The sequence below is a fragment of the Notamacropus eugenii genome, chromosome 1, assembly GCF_028372415.1.
Source record: "Notamacropus eugenii isolate mMacEug1 chromosome 1, mMacEug1.pri_v2, whole genome shotgun sequence".
NCBI classification, from domain to species: Eukaryota; Metazoa; Chordata; class Mammalia; order Diprotodontia; family Macropodidae; genus Notamacropus; species Notamacropus eugenii.
Window position 1 is genome coordinate 428,772,994 of NC_092872.1, and position 22,517 is coordinate 428,795,510.

A 22,517-nucleotide genomic window follows, 5' to 3' on the forward strand; every position below is an offset into this window, starting at 1 on the left:
GGTTGCTGGGGTGTTATCATAATATTTATCTTATTCTTTTGTATTTAAGTGTTTTTTTTAATGGGTTTAATTTGATTTAAAATGAAAAGTAACATTTTGATATTTTTTCTTTACCTTTTCTGGATAGAGAGGCAGATGAAGGTTGTAAAAAGCCTTTAGAAAGATTGCTGAACATCTGGCAAGAAAGAAGTGTTTATGGTGGTGAGTTCATTCAGCAGCTGAAGTTATCTATGGAAGACTCCAACAGCCCTCCACCTAAAGGTAGAAATATGTTTTATTGCTGGACTTTACCTGTATTAAAAATGGAAGGTGGGAAAAGTACAGTGGGAGTTTTTGTGAATAATTGTTAAAGGGTTTGTCAGAGAAACAGTAGTTGGTAATTATAATAGCTTATTTATATAGCCCTCTAATGTTTGCAAAGCATGACTTCCAACAGCCATGTAAGGTTGGTAGTATAAATAAGATCTCTTTTGAAAGATGAAAAATTTAGATTTTGAGAGATTCAGTGACTTGCCAGCAGTCACATAGCTAGTAATGAACTGAAGCAATTCTCTATGACTATAAGTTAGAGGTGAGTTGCTGATATGCATTGATTGGTGTTTCCTCATTGGGACTTCCCTGTAGCAATGAAATGACAAGCACTGTTGTCCTGGTGGAAATAAACCATAAAAAAAGAAAAATAAAAACAATTCCTGTATGAAGGACCTTCTATTTACCTGCGGAATACAACTTTACCCAGAAAAACGAGTATAAGATAATTTAATGAGTGAGGGAAAGCTAATAGCTTCATCCTAGTTGATCACAAAAGGCTTGCTTAAGAGAGACACCTGAGCTGAGCCTTCAAAGAAGCTATGGCTTCTAAGTGTTTGAGGTGAGCAGGAAATATATTCCAGTGATAGCCTCTGCAAAGGGACCAAATAGGAGATGGAATGACAAGTAGAGGAAACAGCAAATAGACTGGAGTGTAGAATACAGAAGAATACTGTGAAATTTCTGGAAAGTTAATTTGGAGCTAAATTGTAGAGGGCATTGGGTGCCAAGCTGAAGAGTTTTTATTATATCCTAGAGGTAATAGGGAGGTATTGATGATTCTTGAGCAGAGTCACATAGTCAGACTTGTACTTTAGAAAGTTTATTGCAGTGGATATGTAGAGACCAAATTGAAAATAGGAAGAACTTTTAGGAGGCTTTTGCAGTAGTCAAAGCACAAAGTAATGAGATCTTGGACTAGAGTGCTAGCTGTTCCAGAGGAGAGAATTGGAAGAGTAAAAGAAGTGCTGTAGAGGTAGAATTGACAAGATTTAATAACTGATCAGATATGGAGGATAGAGGGGAGGGAAGACTTGAGGATTACTTCAAGTTTACCAACTTCTAGTATGTTAGCTGTCTCTCTTGGGTGACAAAGAATGGTGGTACCTTTAATAGAAATAGGGAAGTTTGGAGAAGGGGTAGAATGTCTTGTAGGCAACTGTTGGTGTGGGATGGGAGTTCAGGAAAGAGGTCATCTTTATAGAAATAACAGTCAGATCCATAGAAGCTAATGAGATCCCTGAAAAGTGAAGTGAAGAGGATCCAGCAGGGCAGGATGTGATAGGACCCTTATCTTCCTAGTCTTGAACTCTATGCTGCTTCTTAATGCAGCATTGAATAATAGTGTTTTTGGTTACCATATCACACTGTTTACTTGTATTGATTATGTAGGCATTAAACCCCCACTACAGCTGTTTTAGATTGTTGCCTACCTATTCTTCCTCACATTAAATTTGTAAAATTGACTTATTGAACCCAAATTTTTATATTTATCCTTATTAAATTTTGTCTTACTAGGCATAACTTAATGTTGTAGCCTGTTAAAATCTTTTTGGATCTTCACTACTGTCTAGTATGTTAGCTATCCCTCACAGCTTTGAGTCATCTGCATATTTAATAAGCAGACCCACTATACCTTTAACCATGTTGTTGATAAAAATGTTAAATAACAGAAAGCCAAATAAAGATCCCTAAGAGACTTCCTTCCAAGTTGACATTGAACCACAGCCAAGTCTCAATTAATGCAGGCTTAAATAATGTGAAATTTGACTTAGTGTGAATTATAAAATACCAGGTCACATTTAATGCCAGCCAAAATTCATTTAATGTGCTGCATGAAAGCAAGGTAAGAGTTTTAACATGCTGCTTCAAGGCCATTCTGTGTTTGATTATCCTCCTGTGTGGATGTGATGCATACTATATTATCAGAAGTTCTATTAAATGTTTTTTAGAAGGAATCTTTAACAAAATGGACAAAAGGAAGAAAACTTCATTTGGAAACACTACCAATGGAAAATAAATAAAGAGGCTTGTTACTACGTTAGAACAACATTTTACTGTAATTGAATAGTTTGAATGTGATTATAGTAACTTTAAAATAGGATGAGATATTGGAATGCTGGAATCTGGAATGGAATATTCTAAAACATTTAGGTAAAATAAAAAGATGAAGTTGCATCAGTTTTTGGTGATTTGCATACAACTATCTAGAAAGGAAATGTTAGAAATACAGCATCTTTTTGTTTTATGGATTGAAGATTGTAATAAAAAAAACCTCATTCTTAGTGGAGCAGCCATTCAGATAAAAGCTTCAAGTTTAAGGCTGTAGAAGGGAAGAGAAATGAAGTGGATAGTTAACGAGTTTTACTGCAAACTTTGGTTTGATTGCTCTAAAAATCAAGTTCAATTGCATAATGTTAAAGTTACCAAAGAGGTGGCTAGTGCAGATGGAAATAGAACAACTAAAATATTCTGGTGTTTTGAAGAAAATCGAAGAAAGTGGGTGATATTCTAGGGAACAAATTTTTAAAGTGAATGAAACAGGCTTATTCTGGATATGGTGACTTTAAGAACATATACGTACATACATACATATATACACACACACACATAAATATATAATATATATACACATATGTATACATATATACACACACACATATATATATACATGTATTCTTTTTGGCACTTAATAGTATTTTATTTTTTTCCAATTACACATAAAGAGTTTTCAACATTGATTTTTTTTCAACATTCATTTTTCTAAGATTTTGAGTCCCAAATTTTTCTTCCTCTCTTCTCTACCTCTTCCCTTCTCAAGACAGCAAGCAGTCTGATACAGGTTATATATATACAGTCATGTCAAACATATTTCCACAGTAGTCATGTTGTAAAAAAAAAATCAGAACAAAAGAGAAAAACATGAAAAACAAAAATAATTATGAAGATAGTATACTTCTATCTACATTCATTTTCCACAGTTCTTTCTCTGGATGTGGATAGTGTTTTCCATGACAAGTCTTTTGGAATTGTCTTAGTTCATTGCATTGCTGAGAAGAACTAAATCCATCAAAGTTGATCATTGCACAGCGTTGCTATTTCTGTTTTTTTCTGAAGGTTTTTTCCAGGTTTTTCTGAAATCTACCTGCTCATCATTTCTTATGGAACAATAGGATTCCATTACATTCATATATACCAGGTTGTTTAGCCACTCCCCAGTTGATGGGCATCCCCTCATTTTCTAATTCTTGGCCACCACAAAGAGAGCTGCTATAAATATTTTTGTACATGTGGGTCCTTTTCCTTTTTTTATGATCTCTTTGGGATTCAAACATAGTAGTGGTATTGCGGGGTCAAAGGATATGCACAATTTTATAGCCCTTTGGGCATAAAGAACTTATATTTCTAAGAAAGAAATAACTTGACCTGGACTTCAAGTGTCCAAGGATCACCTGAGATTTTTATTGGGAGGTAATGTAGAAAGAGGATTTTAAGTTAAAACAAAAGTGTTTGTCAGTCTCAGAATCTTTGTACTCTAAAAGATTACAATCATCTAGCACTTCCAGTGTTTGAATACTAAAGCATGACTGACTAAAGGTATTTTCGAAGATTGGTTTTCAGGTTATTTTAACCCCACTGTTGAAAAATATTGTGAAGAAAACAGCATTGCATTTAAAGCATTATTAATTTTCGATAAGGCCTTGGGTCATTTGTGAAAATGTGAACATGCAAATTTACTTAAATATCTATAAAACTCTTAGCATCTACCAACATATTATGAAGATGATGGTTCAGTCTACACTGCCAAAATATTTTAAATAACAACAATGATACTTTCATCATATCATCAGTGTAGGCTTATCTTTAGGTATGTTATTCAGTCATTTTTAAAAATTTTGCTTTCTATAACTATATAATAAACTTGAATCAGAAATATATTTTTATCCTTTGTCATGTTAATGAACAGATAAAAAAAACTTACTTTAAAAAGTTTCGTTGTATATTTTCATTGGACTGGAACCAAATCCTCATATTTTACATATAATTATAACTTGTAATAGTGCGTATTCTAATAATGCGAACTATTAATGGGATTTATTCTTTGCACTTACCAAGACATGGCTATTTTAATTCCATATCATTTAATGTCACTAATTAATGGTTCTTTTGTGGGTCTTAGCTATCCAGCCAATTCTAAAAACACCCTAACTACTACTCTGTAGCTTTCACTTTTCCATCTTGTCCATGAGAATAGCATGAGATATTTTGTTAAATGCTTAACTAAAATCTAAGTAAAGCTTGTCTGTGGTATTTGATTTACCAGTCTGGTTGGTTAGTCATTAAGCATTTAAACTCCAGTGGCTTCCTATTACCTTTAGGGTCTAATATAAAATCATCTGTCTTTTAACCCTTTTCAGTCTTTTACTTCTTTCTGCATACTGTGTGATCCAGTGACGCTGGTCTCCTTTCTGTTCTTTGAATAAGACATTCCAATCACCCTATTCCAGGCATTTTTACTAATTGTCTTCCATATCTGGAATTCTCTTCCTCTTCACCTCCTAGTTCCTGGTTTTCTTCAAGTTCCACCTAAGATCCCACCTTCTAGAAGTAGCCTTTTTCTGTTCCCCTTAATGCTTGTGGCCTGTTTACCCTTTCTATATCTCTTTTGTATGTAGTTGTTTGCATGTTGTTTCTCCCCTTAGACTGTGAGCTCCTTGAGAGCCAGAAGTGTCTTGTCTTTCTTTGTATCCCCAGCACTTAGCCCAGTAGGTGCTTGACTTGAGATGACAGTGTCCAAGGCTTCATAGAGGTCATGGGGGATGAGGATTGAGAAAACACCATTAGATTTGGCAATTAAGAGACCATTGGTAACTTTGGAGAGATTGGTTGCATTGAATGAATAGGTTGGAAATCAGACGCAAAGGGTTTCAAGGTGAGTGAGAGAAATTTTATCAAAAAAGGAAATGAAATTAGTCTGCTATGACTGGCTTTTGATAAATCTGTGTTGGTTCTTTGTAATCATTGCTTCCATTTTCAGATGTTCACTAACCATTTTATTTAGTTTATTTTAGGATTTTGCCAGTAATTGAAGTCATGCTCAATGGTTTATAATTTGTAACCTCTGCTTTTTAAAAAATGTTTTGAAAATTAAATGACATTAGCCTTTCCTCTCTCCTGTTCCCTATTGTTTTTCAAAGATCACGTTATCGTCTTTATATTTGCCAATTCTTTCATTACTTTGGAATTTAGTTGTCAAGATCTGGTGACTTGAACTTAACATGGTTAGCTAGGCACTCTCTTAGCATCTCTCTATTTATCTTGGGTTCCAACTCCCCTTTATCCATTTTTGTTTTGTACTCCCTACTCCAAAGTTCATTCTCCTTGACCAAGAAGCAGGAGAATTGAGCAGCACTACTTCCTGTATTTGTCCCACCCACTGCAAGCAATAGTCTTGTCCTGATTCTTCTCTTTTTGTTAGTGTAACGTTAAAAACAAACAAACAAAACCCAAACAAAGAACTTTGTCTCGTTCTGAGCTTTGGCATTATTGACACTACTCTTTCAAGACCATGCCTTCCTTTTGTATTCATACTAGTTACCTTCCCTTGTTGCAGTCTTCTGTAGTTTCTTTAAAATCAAAGTTGATCAGTGAGTTTCCTGTGAAACACATTGGTTTTAGACAACTTATCCTTTTCTTCCTCATAAAAATTGTTTCTCTGTCTTAAGAAATTATATTCTTGAGAGTTTCCCATCTCTCCTGGGCTGACTTTTTCTCTGTAAGAACCTTGTGAGAACCTATGTATTCTTTTGCTTAAAACTTTTGAAATCAGTTCTCCAAATATCTGGTGTATGTGTCATATTCTTTCTCCTTTTCTTTTCTGTCACAAATTCTAAGATGGAGTGGCCACTTTCTCCCAGAGATTTCCATCATTTATACCCTTTCAGTTAGCTTCTTTTTGTCATTGAGAACCAGCTTCAAAAGAGTAGTTCCCCTTTATGGTTTTTCTGCCTTTTAAAGAATGAAATTATTATTAAGCAAGCAAAGAAATTAGTAATTACTCTGGTTTTGGCAGAAAAAGAGCTCCAACTTGGTAACTGAATTTCTCCATCACTGTTGTATCATGCCTCCATGCCAGGCTTGTGATAGATTTCCCAAATGCCTCATCTATTCCATGTTTCTGTCCAGATAGTCTGTTTTGTGCTCTGATATTTTGCTTCTTCCTCTCTTGATACTTATCTAAATGCTCTTCTACTATGCCTCTCTCCTCTGCTTTCTAGATTCCCTGACACAAGTATGTCTTATAAATAGCATGTTAAATCTCTCCCCCTTTTTGAATAATATTTACCCTTCCAGAACCATATTCCAGTCATGGGTCCTTTCATACGACGTCTTAGTAGTAATATTTATGAAGTCCAGTTTTCTACTATAGCTGTTACCTATACTTTATGTATTTGCATGTTGATGTGTGAAAGCGTGGGTTTTATTGCTGGTTTCCTTTTAAATTTTCTTTTCCTCTGAATTTCTGGGCAACATTATTGCTGTTCTTCTTATATTTTAACTGCTTTCAGTGTATCTAGCTTTGATATACGTAGGTGTTTTTATCATGCCTCCTTCTTTTTCATTGTAAAGCCCTTTTAACTAGATTTTCAAGACTCTCAGCACATACATTTTTATTAGACCCTGCTGGCTCTACTCCATCTAGGTGTTTGTATGTTTTTAAGCCATGATCCAGAAATTAAGAAATCAAGTCCTTGTTATACTTTTTTTTTTTGTTTTATCCCCTATTTGAGTTACTCAATTGGTTTTTTCTGAGTTCCTCTATATCCATTGTAACAAACATTTTTATTTCCTTCTTTATATCACCATCATTTCTAAATATATGCTCCCCACCCCAAGCCATCCTCTGTGACAAAAAACAAAATAAAGGGGGAAAAAGTAGTTTAGTCATATTAACCAACATATTAAACCATTCTTTGATTTTCTTGTCCCCATTCGTATAGTGGTTTGTTGGTAGTGACATGTTTGGAAATAAAGTAGTTATGTACATTTTCAGTCAGATTTCCAAGTAGTAGATCAGGATAAAATCTAATATCAAGAGGTCCTTGCCCTCATCAACATAGTCCAGCTGAAGAGACAAAATCTAGATCTATAAAATAGTATTAAAATAGTTTATATCTATATATAATCTAGAGGCAGTGAGGCAATATAGTAGATCCAGTATACAGGGTCTGGGGTCACGAAGACCTGAGTTCATATTTGGCCCCAGAAGCTTTCTGGCCTTGTGACCCTGGGCAAGTCACTTGACCTTTGTCTGCCTCAGTTTCTCCAACTCTAAAATGGGTGTATTAGTAGCACCTACCTCACAGGATTGCTGTGTCAAACCTGATGATGTTTGTAAAGTGCTTAGCACAGTGCCTGGCATATACTAGGTGTTTAATTATAGTAGGTTCGCTTTCTCACTCACGTCACCCAGGTTTTATAGAATGGAAGCTCTAACTTACGGAAATGAGCTTTTTTGCCTTAACCCTGTACTCGAACCATAAAGTCAACTCACTTTTCTTTTCCATGGCCATTTCTTCAGGCCATTTTTTTCCTGTATAGACTACCATTTTCTTTCCTATCTATGTTGTTCACGACCCATCTCAAGTACTCTTTTCTCCATGAAACTTTACCTGACAGCTCTAATTTGCTAGCCCATAGTGATTTCTTTCCTCCTCTGAACTCTTGTGGCATTTATTTGCTATACCACATATTTTGTGCTTATAGTGCCTTGTGGTATCTCTTGTATTATTACTGCCTATCATTCTATGTGACTATTTTGTTTACTCCATGCCTAGGTTTAAGTTACTTGAGGTCAAGCACCATGTGCTATATTTCTGTTTCCTATAACAATTAATACATTATAATTAAGTTTATTTGCATTCATTTTCCTTCCCCCAAAAACTTTCTTCAATTGAGAGCACTGAAGGAGGATTTGATACTATCCAGTTAAAAGTGACACCTATGAAAACAGATTCATTTATTTATGAGTGATAAGAATTATTAGATAAGAATATTTGCTTTGGATAGTCTTTGCTTGGTTATTGGGTAAGCCAGGGGTGGGGAACCCATGACCTTGAGGCCACGTGTCCCCCTCTAGATCCTGAAGTCCAGCCTTTCCGTTGAATCAAAACCCCACAGAACAGATGAAGTTTGGGTTCAGTCAAAGGGCCACACTTGAGGATCTAGCGGGCCATATGTGGCCTTGAGGCCACAGGTTCCCCACTTCTGGGCTAGGCTATAAAAGGCCCAGCGTAATAGAAACTGGGGGAGAAAATGGAAAATGGGTTCCCTAGGAAGTTGGTCTAGAGCAGAGAGTAGCCAATAGACAGACTCCCTTTTATTGCAAAAATATATTTCTTGAAAATGGGAGTATATTGACAACTGTAAGCCATCTTTACTTGTCAGAGCCAGCTCTAGCTGGTTCAAATAGTTAAATTTTCAGTGTGAGCATTTACCTTGGAAATCAGTAAATGCTACAAGTCAGGACTTAGTTTGTTGTTTTGTTGATTGTTTAGACTTGAGAAAGTGTTAGTGATGTACATTAAACTTAAAAGTACATTGGTGGGTATGTTTTTGTTTTTCTTCTGAAAAGCTGGTTGTTAAACATTTCATTTATTAGTACAACGCTCCCCCATGCTTTTACTCCATCTCTGATACATAGTGATGTCATCTTTATTTCCATACTTTAGCAGTACTGTCTACTATTTTTTTCCCTCCTTTTTAGTGCAGGCTGGAGTGCAGAAGTACTTACTGGCACAGACGCTTAATGAGCTCTGTTTTTCTAATTTGGGCCAGTTCACGCCTTCTTAGGCATCCTGGTTGGGAGAGAGAACCACCATTTTGGTGCTAGATTTAGTACTGCTGCAGCTTGGAATTCCCAAGCTTAAGTGATCAGCCTCAGCCTTTCTGGTAGCAGGGATTTTAAAGATTATAAGAATGCACTATCATGCCCTGCATTATAATTGCTTTTTAAAAAGTTTTATTTAAATCTTTTTTTTTGTATCTGTCATTTCCCATTTGAAAATCTCTCACTTGCCATTGAAGCCCTCCTTTGTAATATCTGCTTGCTATTTTACTACATTCTCAGAATGCTAGGCATAGTATTAGGATAAGAGTTGAGAGACCTGGGTTTTATTACCATCTCTTTCACCAGCTAGTTGTTTGACTTGGGCTAAGCCACTCTCCCTCTTTAGACCTCAGCATCCTTATCTATAAAGTGAAGGAATTGTGCTGGATGATTTCTGAAGTCTTTCTTTTAAAACTATAACAGTCTGTGAGTTTTAAAGATGTTAGTGTTTATTCTATGGAATTGGAGGTTTCCATACTTCTTAAAACTTTTGCCTCTTTTGTAGTATAAGAAGCTATTTTCCTTAACAGTTTGAAACCTTTCTCTCCTTGACAAGAATTCCCAGAGCTTGCTCTATTTTGATTTCTTTAAGAATTCGGAGTCACTGCCATGCCATGCCATGATTAGGCTTTGGAGAAGGACTTTAGTGTTAAACAGTGGTGGCATCCCTAAGCATTTTTCAAAAGCATGATGCAGAGGAAATTTGACTCTAAGTGGTAGTGGGGTATAGTGAAAAGAATGCTGGATTTGATATGAGAGGGACCTGGCTTTGGATCCCAGATTTGCTGCTGCTTGTGTGACCTTGGGCAGGTCACTTAACCATTCTGACTCTTGTTTTTCTATGTAAAAAAATAAGGGGACTAGACTTGATAATCCACCTTTTAGCTCTAAATCCTGTGCTCTTATTTGCAACCATGTTAGACTTGAAAGGACAGTGTTATGTTCTTCTTTGTGTTTTGAAACCGAACCAAAATAGCAATACAGGCAGTATCCCTTTTTGTTCAAGTGAACTTCTTTTCCTTTGGTGGTGGTGGTGGGGCTATAGAAAGGGCTTTGATCCTGTTCTTTTTTCAGAAATGCTATCCAAATAATAGGGACTTGGTATTTATTGATTTTTATATGTTAATTGTATTAGGCATAAGAAAAATTTAATGTCTTTTCTATTTTAATATTGAAGATGACAAGCCAGTGGTTACAACTTCTTTTCTAAATTTATGAATATTGTTTTTGAACTGTACTACACTTGGGTTCTATTTATCAGAATTCTGACAGATTTTCTCTTCACTCATTGCTCTCCTAAGGATATCACCTTGACATATTCTTTGAATGTTGACAACCCAGGGGCATCTAAGTGGTGTACTGAATGGAGTACCCTCCTTGGAGTCAGGAGGACCTAAGTTCAAATTCTGCCTCAGACAGTAGACACTTACTAGCTGTGTGACCCTGTGGGCAAGCCACTTAACCCTGATTACTTTGCAAAAAAAAAAAGTTTATAGCATGATTTTTATCCAGGGTGATGGAAAACAGGATTCATCAAACATGGAGACAGAGGAAAATCATTTCTCCACCTGCTTCTTCCTCAGCACTAGTTTTCCTGAATCAGTAATGTAGGTAATAGTTGGACTTCAAGGTTTTGGATGGAGTGAAAGAAAATATGCAACATTTTAAGTTACTGTCTTTTTTCCCTCTTGTTCTTTCCCCCACCAGATAGCCTTAGGTTTGAAGAATTAAGGAGATGGCACTAGACGAAATAGGTACCTTGTGTCATGTTAAATATTCTTGTGATTTGTAGGTCACAGTTTTCTGGTTATTGGTTTTAAGAACTTATTTATAATTTTGAACTTGTATTTTTCCTGTAAGAAGTTAAGTTCTATATTCAGATCTTATCTGTGACACTAGCTATGTGACCTCGGACAAGTCACTTAACCTTATAGAACATGGCACAGTTTCATAGTTGAAGGAATCCAATCTGAACAGAAGTCTTTATTACAGCATCCCCAACAAGTGCTCATCTAGCCTTCTTTTACAGCGCTTCAGTGATGAGGGAGCTTCTACTTTCTGCGGCAGCCCATTACATTCTTGGGCTTTTCCACTTGTTAGGAAATTTTTCTTTTTATACTGCCTTAAAATTTTACTCCTTTTGCAACTTGGTTTCTATTTTTCCTAGTTCTGTTCTCCTGCCAAGCAGAATAAATGAATTCTTGTTCCACATGACAGTCCTTCAAATACTTGAAGACCAACTATTAGAGTATTCATGACATGGTCCTATTCTTATCCATGCTAAATGTCAGCCTATCCTTGCATGTTATTTCTGGTCTCCCTCATAATCCTGGTTGCTTTCCTTTGGATCCCCCACAGTTTCAATGTCCTGGGTTTGAATCCTTGATTTGGTATTTATCAGCTGATTTTACATGATCAAGTCACTTCACCCTCTGAGCCTCAGTTATCTCCTGTGTAAAAGGGAATATTAATACCAGCATTCCCTACTTCACAGTGCTGTCAGGAAAGTATCAGTTAAAGGAATTGGGGATATTTAGCTTTAAAAAACAAATTGAGGGGAACATGAGAACAAATATTTGATTCTGTTTTTGTGCAAGAAAGATAATAGACTTAGTCTGTTTGGCCCCAAAGAGCAAAACTTGGAGAAAGGTACAGAAAAAGGAATTTTATAATATAGGAGAAATCTTCCCAACTACTACAACTGTTCAAAAGAGGAATGGCTGCTTCTGATGAGAGTGAGTTCTCCCTCATTCATGGCACGATTTCTCCCTGTTCACGACACCATAGATTTTAAAGCAGGAAGGAACCTGAGAAGCTGTCTGGTCTGGCCCCTTCGTTTTTATAGATAAAAGATCTGAGACCTAGAAAAGTTTGGTGCCTTGACAGAGCTTACACATATTCAGTGACAAAGGCAGATTTAAACTCACTTACTTTCATTCTAAACCTGTTATTCTTTTCAGCATACTTTACTGACTTTTCAAAAATAAGCTGGATGACCATTTTAGGACATGGTTATAGAAATGCTTTTTGGTCAGTTATGAGTTGAATTAGATGACTGTTGTGCTCCCTTCCAACTCTTAAATTAGGATTAAATTTAATCTTTTTCTGAGCAAGAGTGGTATATCAGTTGGTCAGGAAACATTTATTAAATACCTACCATATGCCAGGCACTGTGCTAAGTGCCAAAAGGACAAAGACAAAAATAAAAAATTCACTCCTCTGAAGGAGCTTATATTTGGCCAAAGGAAACATGTCCATGTAGGAGAGACTTCATGAAGAAGTGACACTTGAGCCTGAGACTTAAAGGAAGTAAGGGATTTATTTCATTGGGGGAGGGGAGGAAGGGGGGCACGTGAAGAGTCAAAGCATTCTAGGTGTGCTACACTGCAAATACAAAGGGTATGAAACAAGCATGTTTGAGGAACAGCCAGAAGGCCAGTTTGGCTAGATTGTAAGCTGTTTAGCGGAAATAGCATTGAATCTACAACCAAGAGACCTGTGTTTGAATCCCAGCTTAGATGCTTATTAGCCTGGTGTCATTTCACTTCCTGAGCCTCAGTTTGTTCATCTGTAAAATGGAGATATTCGTACTACTTGCTTCTTGGGGTTGTCATGATGAAAGAAATCTTTAAACTATGAAGTACTTTTTCTATGCAACATGTAAATAATAGGAATGTATGATGTAAGACCCATATAAGATTGTACACCATCTCAGGGAGGAAGGGGGAAATGGGGGGGGGAGGGGGCGAAATCTAAGACATATGGAAGTGATTGTCGAAAACAAATAATTTAATTTAAAAAATTTTTTAAAAACTATAAAATACTTTATAAATGTGAATTATTATAACATTCCAATAAGATACTCAGGATCAGATATTATTGCCATCTTGTGGTTTAAAGAAATTCACGATATAACATTGTTTCCACTGCTGATAGATACCAGGTATTGGAACCATGTGACTGATATTATGTAGTTAACAGATATGCATAGTTTAGATTTGTTAGAAATGTATATCTTTCGCCTCTTTTGTTATTTTAACCTTATTACAAGTTATGGATATGCCTCCCACTTTAAGAAAAGCTGTATGTGAAAGTAAAATTGCTGGGGCAGGATGGGGACCAGTTATAATTTTAGAGCTGGAAAAGACCTTGGAGAGCCAATCCAGTCCCCTCCATCCATTTCTGTACCCTAACGCATTTTATAGACAAGGTAAATATGAAGCTGAAAAAATAAAGTTACTTACCATACAACCAGAACTATAACACAAGTGTCTTGCCTTCTGGTCCAGAGTGCTTTCTGTTACCATAGGCTAGCTGTTTGCCCTATCAGAAAAGTAGACTTTTTTGGGGGAAGGAGTGTCAGATTTATGATTTAATTGATATAAGAAATTCCCAGTCAGGAGACTTCCTCAACTAGTACAGATCACCACCTGCTTTGCAGCTTAGACTTAGTGAGTTGCCTTACAAAATACTACTCATTCTGTAAAGAAATTATGCATGGAGTTCCCCTCGGTACTTGTTCCTTAGTACTTATGAGATATTGTATTGCAAAATTTTGGTTTCTACTTAACTCTTTAGGCGTACATTTATGGTGTAAAGTGAGGTACGTATGCCAGTATGTTCTACAAAACAGCAGGCCTTTCTAATAACTGCAGATCACTATTTGCTACTATAATTTTTTATCTAGCAACTAGGTAAAACCTTTGCTGTCCAAAGCTAGATTATTATTCTTTTGATTATATCTTATTTTTGTTAGGTGAAATGTGAGAAGTAGAGTAAAAACTGATGGAATAACAGACTTTTCTCTATATTAAGAAAGATTGCATTAGTTTCTAGGAGTTGTGGTTTAGCTTGCTGCACAAAGATCCTTAATGCCTTTGGGCACTTAATCAAAAGCAACTGGGCTTTTGTTAATGGAAGTATGGGATATCTGTAGTTCAGAACTAAAGCCAATCTTTGATACAATGCATAGAGGAAAGAAAGGTAGACAGGCGACAGGGTTAATTAAAATTATGATTATAATCTACCTTGACTGTGCATACCCCTTGGATTTCTGATGTCCTGGCTGATGAACATTATCCACAAATTTGTCATCCTATGGGTCAAACTATTAACCTATAGATGGATTTGAAGGTATGGTTTGGTTTGTCAGTATAACTACCATTTTGAAGACTCCTTCCTAACCCTGGGCCCTGCATTTACAAGCTGTGTGACCAGGAATAAGTCATTTAATATATCTTAAGTTTCATCTTCTTCATTTGTAAAATGAGAATACCTTGTAGTGTTTTATAGGTTTGTTGTGAAATCACATGAAAATATTTCTAAGTGTTTGGAAAAAGCAGTGAAGTGTGGCACACGTTCTTCAATACTTCAAAAGATTTGATTTCATTGGTGTAGGGTATTCTGCCACTGGTACAGATTACAACTCCTTCCAAAAAAACCCTTAGTCATTTAGTAATATCTCTGATATTGAGAACTTGGTTGGTCCACAGACTACAGATATCTGGTCCATTATTAGGCTTATACTTGAAGCTTTCCCATCTTGGTAGGATTTGGCAGAGCTGGCATTTTCTGCTGGCCTACCTTTTAATATAGCTCAGGGTGATCACTGTGCTGTGTTGAAGCATTGGAGGAAATAAGTATAGAGTACTGTCATTATATAATTAGACTTTTAAAAATTGTAGCAATTTCTTGTATTTTTTTAATGTGACCACTTTTACACCACTGTTAAGTGTCTACTATTTCATTTACCCACAAATGATTTGCTTGACTGTATCATATACCCAATTATTCCAGTTTAAGGATGTTTCAAATTACTATGTAGGTATAAAGAGAGATAAGTATATGTTTAAAATTTTTTTTAATTAGCCTTCAGATCTCATATAAGGAATAGTCATTGTCTGAGACAGAAGAATCATGTAGTCCAAGAACATAATGACCATATTGGTGTGAGGTTTGTCCAAATGAAGAGCTGTGATGATGATGAGGAAAGGGAGATAAATAGGTTGATATGCTTATTGTTTATCAGGACTGGTAGCTTTGTCCTTTTTTTGCATCTTTCTTGCTGTTCTTAGTAACATAAGTTTGTAGATGTAAAGTTTGAAAACCCTTTCATTTTTACAGTGAGAAACTGATACTTATAGGGTATGTAACTTCCCAAGTAATAAGCATCAGAGATTTTGAACCTGAGTCATCTGACTTCATAGTCAACTTATCTTTCTACTGTACTGTACTGCTTCCAAGGTAACGGTTGTGGAAAAATTTATTTTTGTACTTGTTATATGCTTATGTGGAGAATCTTTCCAAAAAGAAGTCCTATAGGTTTTTTTTTTGGATGGTTTGTATTTATGACATGTTCAACATGCTCATGTGAAAGAAGTTTTGTTGCACAGATGTACAAATATGATCATTGATAATGATCCTATTGTCTCCTTAGCTGTTCTTTGCTGTCATAGTTAATGGTAGCTACTCATATTTCTGTGTACTTTTAAGTTCTACAAAGCACTTTGCCAGTCATAAAGCTGGTAGGGAGTACAGTTGCATTCATTTTACACGTATGGAAATTGAGGTCTAGAGAAATATATTCAGTGACGTTCCTAAGGTCACATAGAAAGTGAGCAGCGCATTGAAGCTTTGGCTCAGATCTCCTTACTCAATCAAATTCAGTTCTTTTTCTGTTGTACCAAAGAATAAGCATATGGTTCTAATAGGTGTATTTTCCATGACTTTTTGGATCTTTTATCTTCTCAAGATTTTAGATTATTATCCTTCAAGTAGTGCATCTTTAGGATCATAGAAAAAAACTTAAACAGTATCTTCATTCTGTGAATTTACATCATAGTGTATTTGTTCTATGTAATAGTTCTAACTTTTCTAACATAATGTGAAAGTATTTGAAAAGTAATTGGTACATCTCTAGAACATGTGGAAAAATTAAAAATTTTAATTGTTAACAAAAAAGGTTTAATTTCAGTGGCTCTTGGACAGTTTACTTAACTTCTGAACCCTTTAGTTTCATTTGCATTTCTCAGTAATTTTTTATTTTATTTTAAGGTGAAATTAGACTTATTTTATAAAAACCCAGTAAGAATGTTGTATTTGAAAAATGCTTAACTTGTGCATTTTGATACGTTCTTTGACACTTTTTTTTTAAAGCCACAGCAATTAAAACTTTTATGTATAAAGAGTAATGATCTCTCTGAAATATCAGTTATATTGGGTTATTTAGATAAATTACTTTATAAGATCATTGATTTGGAGTTAGGAGACCAGCATCTTCATCTTACTCATGAAGAAACTGAGGTCCAGTGAGATAAAGTACTTAAGTGGCAGAGTCAGGATTTACAGTCAGGTTCACATTGTTTGATATTTATTATTTCACCTTTCAGTCAGATTTCTTTTAAAATGATGAAGCTTTATAATTAAATATACAGCTTCCACTTTTTCACTATTGCAGATATTTTTTCATGTTAGTCTAAACTGACAATAGACTAACGGCACTTTTGGTCATGCTTAGTGCAGTGGACCACTGAGACTAGCTGAAAACCCATGTCATTATTTGTTAAAGTGTTAAACTTTTTTTTTTAGAATTTGTAAATATTTTGCCCTGAGTTCGCATGTAAGAAATAAGTATATTATTTAAGACTATGTGACTTAGTTTGCTTTTTTTTGGTTTGTTGTTTGTTTTTGTCATATATATAGCCACAGAAGAGAAGAAATCTCTCAAGCGAACCTTTCAGCAGATACAAGAGGACGAGGATGATGATTACCCTGGAAGCTACTCTCCCCAAGATCCTACTGCAGGCCCTCTCTTGGTACGTACAGTGATTTGGGGTTTTGCCTCTTAGGGAAATTCTTAACCAGTGGAGGCAATTATAACAGTTAAAAGTGATAAATTTGATTACATGAATTGACAACTTTTGCCCCACAAAATTAACGCATCTGAGATAAGAAGGGATTGTATGAAAGAATGTTCCAAATCACTAATGATGAGAGAAATCCAAATCAAAGTAACCCTGAGCTTTCACTTCACACCCAGAAAATTATCAAAAATGACAAAAGATATCTAGTTGTATAGTATTGTATTGGAATAGTATTGGAAAAGTTATGGAAAGACAGGCAAACCCAAAGCATGTTGGTGGAGCTGCAAATCTGTATACCTGTTCTGGAAAGCAAGTTGGAGTTAGGCAAGTAAAGTGACTAAAATGTCACTTTGACTCAGAGATTTCATTGTTAGGCATTTACCTCAAGGAGGCCATCGACAGAAAGAAAGGCTGCATATGCACCATAATATTTATAGTGGCATTTTCATCCTAGCAAAGAACTGGAAACAAAGTTAGGTGCCTTTCAAATGGAATGTGGTTAAATAAATAATGGCACTGAATGTCAGAAATATTGCCATATTGAAAAAAACAACAGATATGATGAAGGCAGAGATCAGAGGAAAGACTTATGTGAACTGATATAAAGTGAAGGAACCACAGTCAGGAAAATGATACATACGATGACTACAGCAGTGCAAAAGGAAAGAACAACGATCACAAAACAGCTGAAGAAGTTTTGAACTTCCAGGTCATTTGACCAACAAGATAGAGGACTAGACTTTTTTTTTTTTTTTTATCAGATTCTCACAACCTATCAGCCTTTTGGAAACTAAGCACCAGAAATAAAAATGATTTTAACTGTCTCCATGGTATAGGACACTGAGAACACAGCAAAAGTGAAAAACTCTATGAACCTATTTGCCTAACTTAGCTCACTCAATACCCCCTCTCCCTGCCATTCACCATTCTCTCAGAAGCAAGACTGTAATAGACTGCTGGAGCTATGGGCTTGCAAAAGATTGTGACCCTCCCTACTTGTTTCCAGGGCCTGAAAATCTGAACTCCAAATGCAGAAATTTGCTGAGGTTGCAATAGCCATTGAGTTACATTGTTTCTGATTCTCATTGGTCTGGTTATGCCATTTATCTGCCTCTGTTTTTAATCAATAGCAGATGGTTTTGATGATGATGATAGCTTTATAATGTAGCTTGAGGTCTAGAAGTGCTGTTTTCCTTATATCCTGCTGTCTTTTCATCATTTTTCTTGATTTTATAGATCTATTGTTTTTCCAATTGAATGTTGTTATTTTATCAAACTCTGTAAAGGATCCCCCTGGTAATTTGATTGATATAACATTGAAAGTACAAACTTTCTTAGTATTGTCATTTTTATACTACTAGCACTGCCCAGCCATGAGCACTGAATATTCCCCCAGCCATTTAAGTTCTTTATTTCTTTAATGAGCACTTTGTAATTATTGAATCTCTATAAGTCTTTTGTGTGTTTCAAAATTTCTCTGATACCTTATGCATTTGGCAGTTATTTGGAATAGGTTATCCTTGGATTTTGTTGTTATATAGAAATGCAGTTTATTTTTTAGGGTTTATTTTTTAGTCTGCAATATTGCTGAAGATGTTGTTTTGATTAATGTCTTTGCTAATTCACTTAGAATTTTTCAAGTTTACCATCATTTCTTCAGCAAATAGGGATAGTTTTATCTTTTTATCTTTATGCCTTTAGTTTTTTTTCTCTTATTGCTATTGTTAGCATTTCAAAACTGTATCAAGTAACAGTGGGTAGAAAGAGCATCTTTGCTTTACTCCCTTATTTATTGGAAAAGGTTCAGTGTATCTCAATTTCATGATACTTGCTCCTGGTTTTTTTCATTTTTGTTTTCAGTTCCAAATTCTCTCCTTGTCCTTACCCTACCCATTGAGAAAGCAAGAAATAGCAATAACCATCGTACATCTGTAGTCATGCAAACTAATTAGATTTTTAAAATGATATTTAAAAAGTGTCTGCCTGTATTTTGTTGTTGATTTAAAGCATAAATTAATATTGAACTTTGCAAGATTTTTTTTTTTCTGTGTGTATTGAGATAATCATGTGGTTTTGGACATTTTGACTCTTTAATATGATTAACTATGTTGATTGCTTTTCTGTTTTCCTAATGTTGAACCATCTTTGTATGCCTAGTATAAATCCAGCACCAAAAAGAATAATTTCTTGGATAGTTCACTATAGTATCAGAATTTCATTGAAATTTTTAAGAATTAATATTCGTTAGTGACATTGGCCTATGGTTTTCCTTCTTTGTTTTATCCTTGCTTATTTTAGGTATTAGGACTGCAATATGTGTCAGAAAAAGATTATGGTAGGGAACTTGCTTTCTCAGTTTTTGAGACTAATTTGTATAGTGTGGGTATTAATTATTGAAGGCAGCTTAGGTAGTACAGTGGATAGAGTGCTGGGCCTAGTCAGGAAGACTCCTCTTTGTGAGTTCAAATCTGGCCTCAGATACTGTCTAGCTGTGTGTCCCTGGGCAAGTCACTTATTTAACCCTGTTTGCCTCAGTTTTGCCATATGTAAAATGAGCTGGAGGAGGAAATGACAAACGATTCCAGTATCCTTGCCAGGATCATGGGGTCATGAAGCCTCAGACATTACTGAAAAACAACTAAACAACAAAATTAATTATTCTTTTAAAATTTGATAGAATTCTCTTGTGATTCCATAAGGAACAGGAATTTTGTTCTTTTAGGGTTATTTATGATCTCTTCTGGTCTGTCACTTTGGATATCTTTTATTTTTGAAGGTATTCCTCTGTTATATGTTCTCAGTTTTATTAGCACAAACTGTGCATAAGAAGTTCTGATTATGCTTTTTATTTTGTTATGATTTAATCTTGCTCTGATATTTTATTGATTTTCTTCCTTTTTAACCAGATTAGCTGAAAGTCAGTCAATTTTATTAATCTTTTCAAAACACTTATTTATCATTTCTATGTTTTTTGGAAGGTGGGGGAGGTTCCAATTTAACTATTATTCATAATTTTTTAATATGACTCAGAAGAAAATGAGTATGAGGTGGGGGATCCTCAGGTGTCTACTGCATATGTTTTTGGACTTTTAAAATTATTGAACATTTGTACTGATTTTTTTCCTCTTTTTAAAAAACACTTATGGGGTAGGATATATTTTCAAGTAGGGGCGAGAATATTGAGGGAAACTATTAAGAATTTTGTAAAAATCCATGCATGTGAATTTTTCCAAACTATATAGAAGCTTGACCCCAAAGAGATGTGGGAAGATAGCTCTCTTCCCGCTCCTTTGCAGAAGTATGAAACATTGCATATAGTCAGATTTTTTTTTTTTAGGGTATCAATTGCTTTTAATGAATTTTTTTCACTTTAAAGATTCTTTATCAGGATGGCTCTTTGGGAAGAGGGAAAACTAGGATGGAGTGAAAAAATGTAAGCAATGTAAAAACAAAAGATATCCATAAAGATTTATTTTTTGAAAAATGACAACCCCCCAGTTGAAAATATGACCACAAGGTGGTGCTAATAACCAATTTTTAAAAAAAGATTAAAGTGGGTAGCTCCTGCTTAACCTCTCTTGCATTGTTGTCTTGCCAAACAACTTGATTGGCTTTTCTTTGATGCTTTATTTGAAGCAGTGGTTGAGATTTGATTTTTTTTCATTTGCATTTGCTTCTTCAGGAATTAGTAGCTAAAAAGTTTTTTTTTAATAATGGTTTATATACCACTGTTATCCTTAAGGGTCAGTGTAGTAAGGCAAAGTTGACTGTGTAATGTATATATGTAGGGCAGATTGCAGGTTTTTTAAGCCATAACCAATTAATTAAAGTTCCATTTATACACATGCATTAGGAACTTTTATATCCTTATGTATAGTGTCTTACACATTTTAGATATTTAGTAAATTTTGTTGATAATACTGTGTATTAGTTCAAATGATCCTTAACTTTATCATTGTGAATTCCCTCCACTAATCCAGATTTCAAATTTTGCTTCCCACATCTCCATTGTATATGCATACATGGTGTCCCTGCTTCATTAGATTCATTGCTGTGGCCCCAGAGTTCATCATTTAGTGACCAACTTTGTAGTACTGATCTTTCAAGTTAGGCTGATCCTAGACTAACAACAAGGATAGTAATATTAGTCTAATGCTGTATGCAGATTGATGCTGCTCAGTAGGACCTGTCAGAGATGAAGCATTAGAGGAAGACTTCAGTGGAATTGTATATGCCTGTTTATCTTGTAAAAGCCTCTCTCTGATGCTTGTGTATTTCTTAAGTGTGTTGGGTGTGAGTGGTTAAATGATCACATCAGATGTACATTTAATGTTTGTAAATTAAGATAAAGACTTAGAGAAGTTAACATTTTGTCTGTATTTGATTAATAGCTAAAAGGTCAACTGTTCCTCAAAAATTTTTATAATTAGTGATTCTATCAGAACATTTTGTATTACACACACAGACACACACAGACGCGCACACACACAGACGCACACACACAGACACAGACACACAGACACACACACAGACACACACACACACACAGACACACACACAGACACAGACACACACACAGACACACGCACAGACACGCGCACACACACACACACACGCACAGACACACGCACAGACACACACACACACACACACACACACACACACACACACACACACACACACCCTCCCCATGTTCAGGCAGTTGCCAAGGCTTGTTTCACTGTACCTTCTCTCACATTTAATCCCTTCCTTTAGTTAGCTACCACTCTTGTTCAAGTCGTTATTGTTTCACTTACATTATTACCTTGGGTTCTTAATCTGTCTCTTTGCCTTCAATTTCTTCCCTCTTCTTTAATCTGTATTCCACACAGTTGCCCAATTGATATTAAAGTACAGGGCTGACCACATCACTTCTCTCCTTAGGAAGCCTCATGGACACACTGTGATCCCTCTAGTTCTGTATTTTAAAAAGTCTTTCACAGTTTGGTTACATTCTATCTTTTCAGAATAATTTTATATTATTCCTCCTCATGCATTCTATGTTCCAGCCAAACTGGCCTACTTGCTGTTCCTAAGAACTGTTCTGTGATATTCCATCTCCTACCACAATGTCTTTCCATGGGCTGCTTCCCGTGCCTGATGTGTTTTCCTTTTTTGTCATCTCTAGTACCTTCAAGGCATAGCTCAGGTGTTACCTCCTTGGGACAAACCCCTTGGCTCAGAATCTGCACGTATACCCCCACATTACCCACCTACACAGAGACCACACCACTGCACCCCTGTTATTATGCTCCCTTTATGCTGAAATTATTTTGTATTTAATTTGTATAGATTTGTTTCTATGTGTAGGCCCTTCCCCTCTTTCATACCCCCAATAGAATTTAAATTATGCTTAGAATTTATGATCAGGGAGTGTTTCATTTTTTTTCTTTACTTCCCCAGCCCCCTGTACACAT

At 35.5% G+C, this 22,517-nt stretch overlaps 1 protein-coding gene across 11 annotated transcripts in view; it reads left to right on the forward strand.

Annotated features, from left to right (window-relative positions):
* RPRD1B (regulation of nuclear pre-mRNA domain containing 1B) overlaps positions 1–22,517 on the forward strand; it is a 137,919-nt gene that overhangs the window by 17,089 nt on the left and 98,313 nt on the right. For all 11 annotated transcript variants that reach the window (XR_011972058.1, XR_011972059.1, XR_011972056.1 and 8 more), the window contains exons 3-4: positions 128–261; positions 16,901–17,013. Coding sequence is in view for 5 of the 11 variants with exons in the window: in XM_072631562.1 (XP_072487663.1) it covers positions 128–261; positions 16,901–17,013 (247 nt within the window). In the remaining 6 variants the exon portion in view is untranslated. The remainder of the gene's footprint in view (positions 1–127; positions 262–16,900; positions 17,014–22,517) is intronic.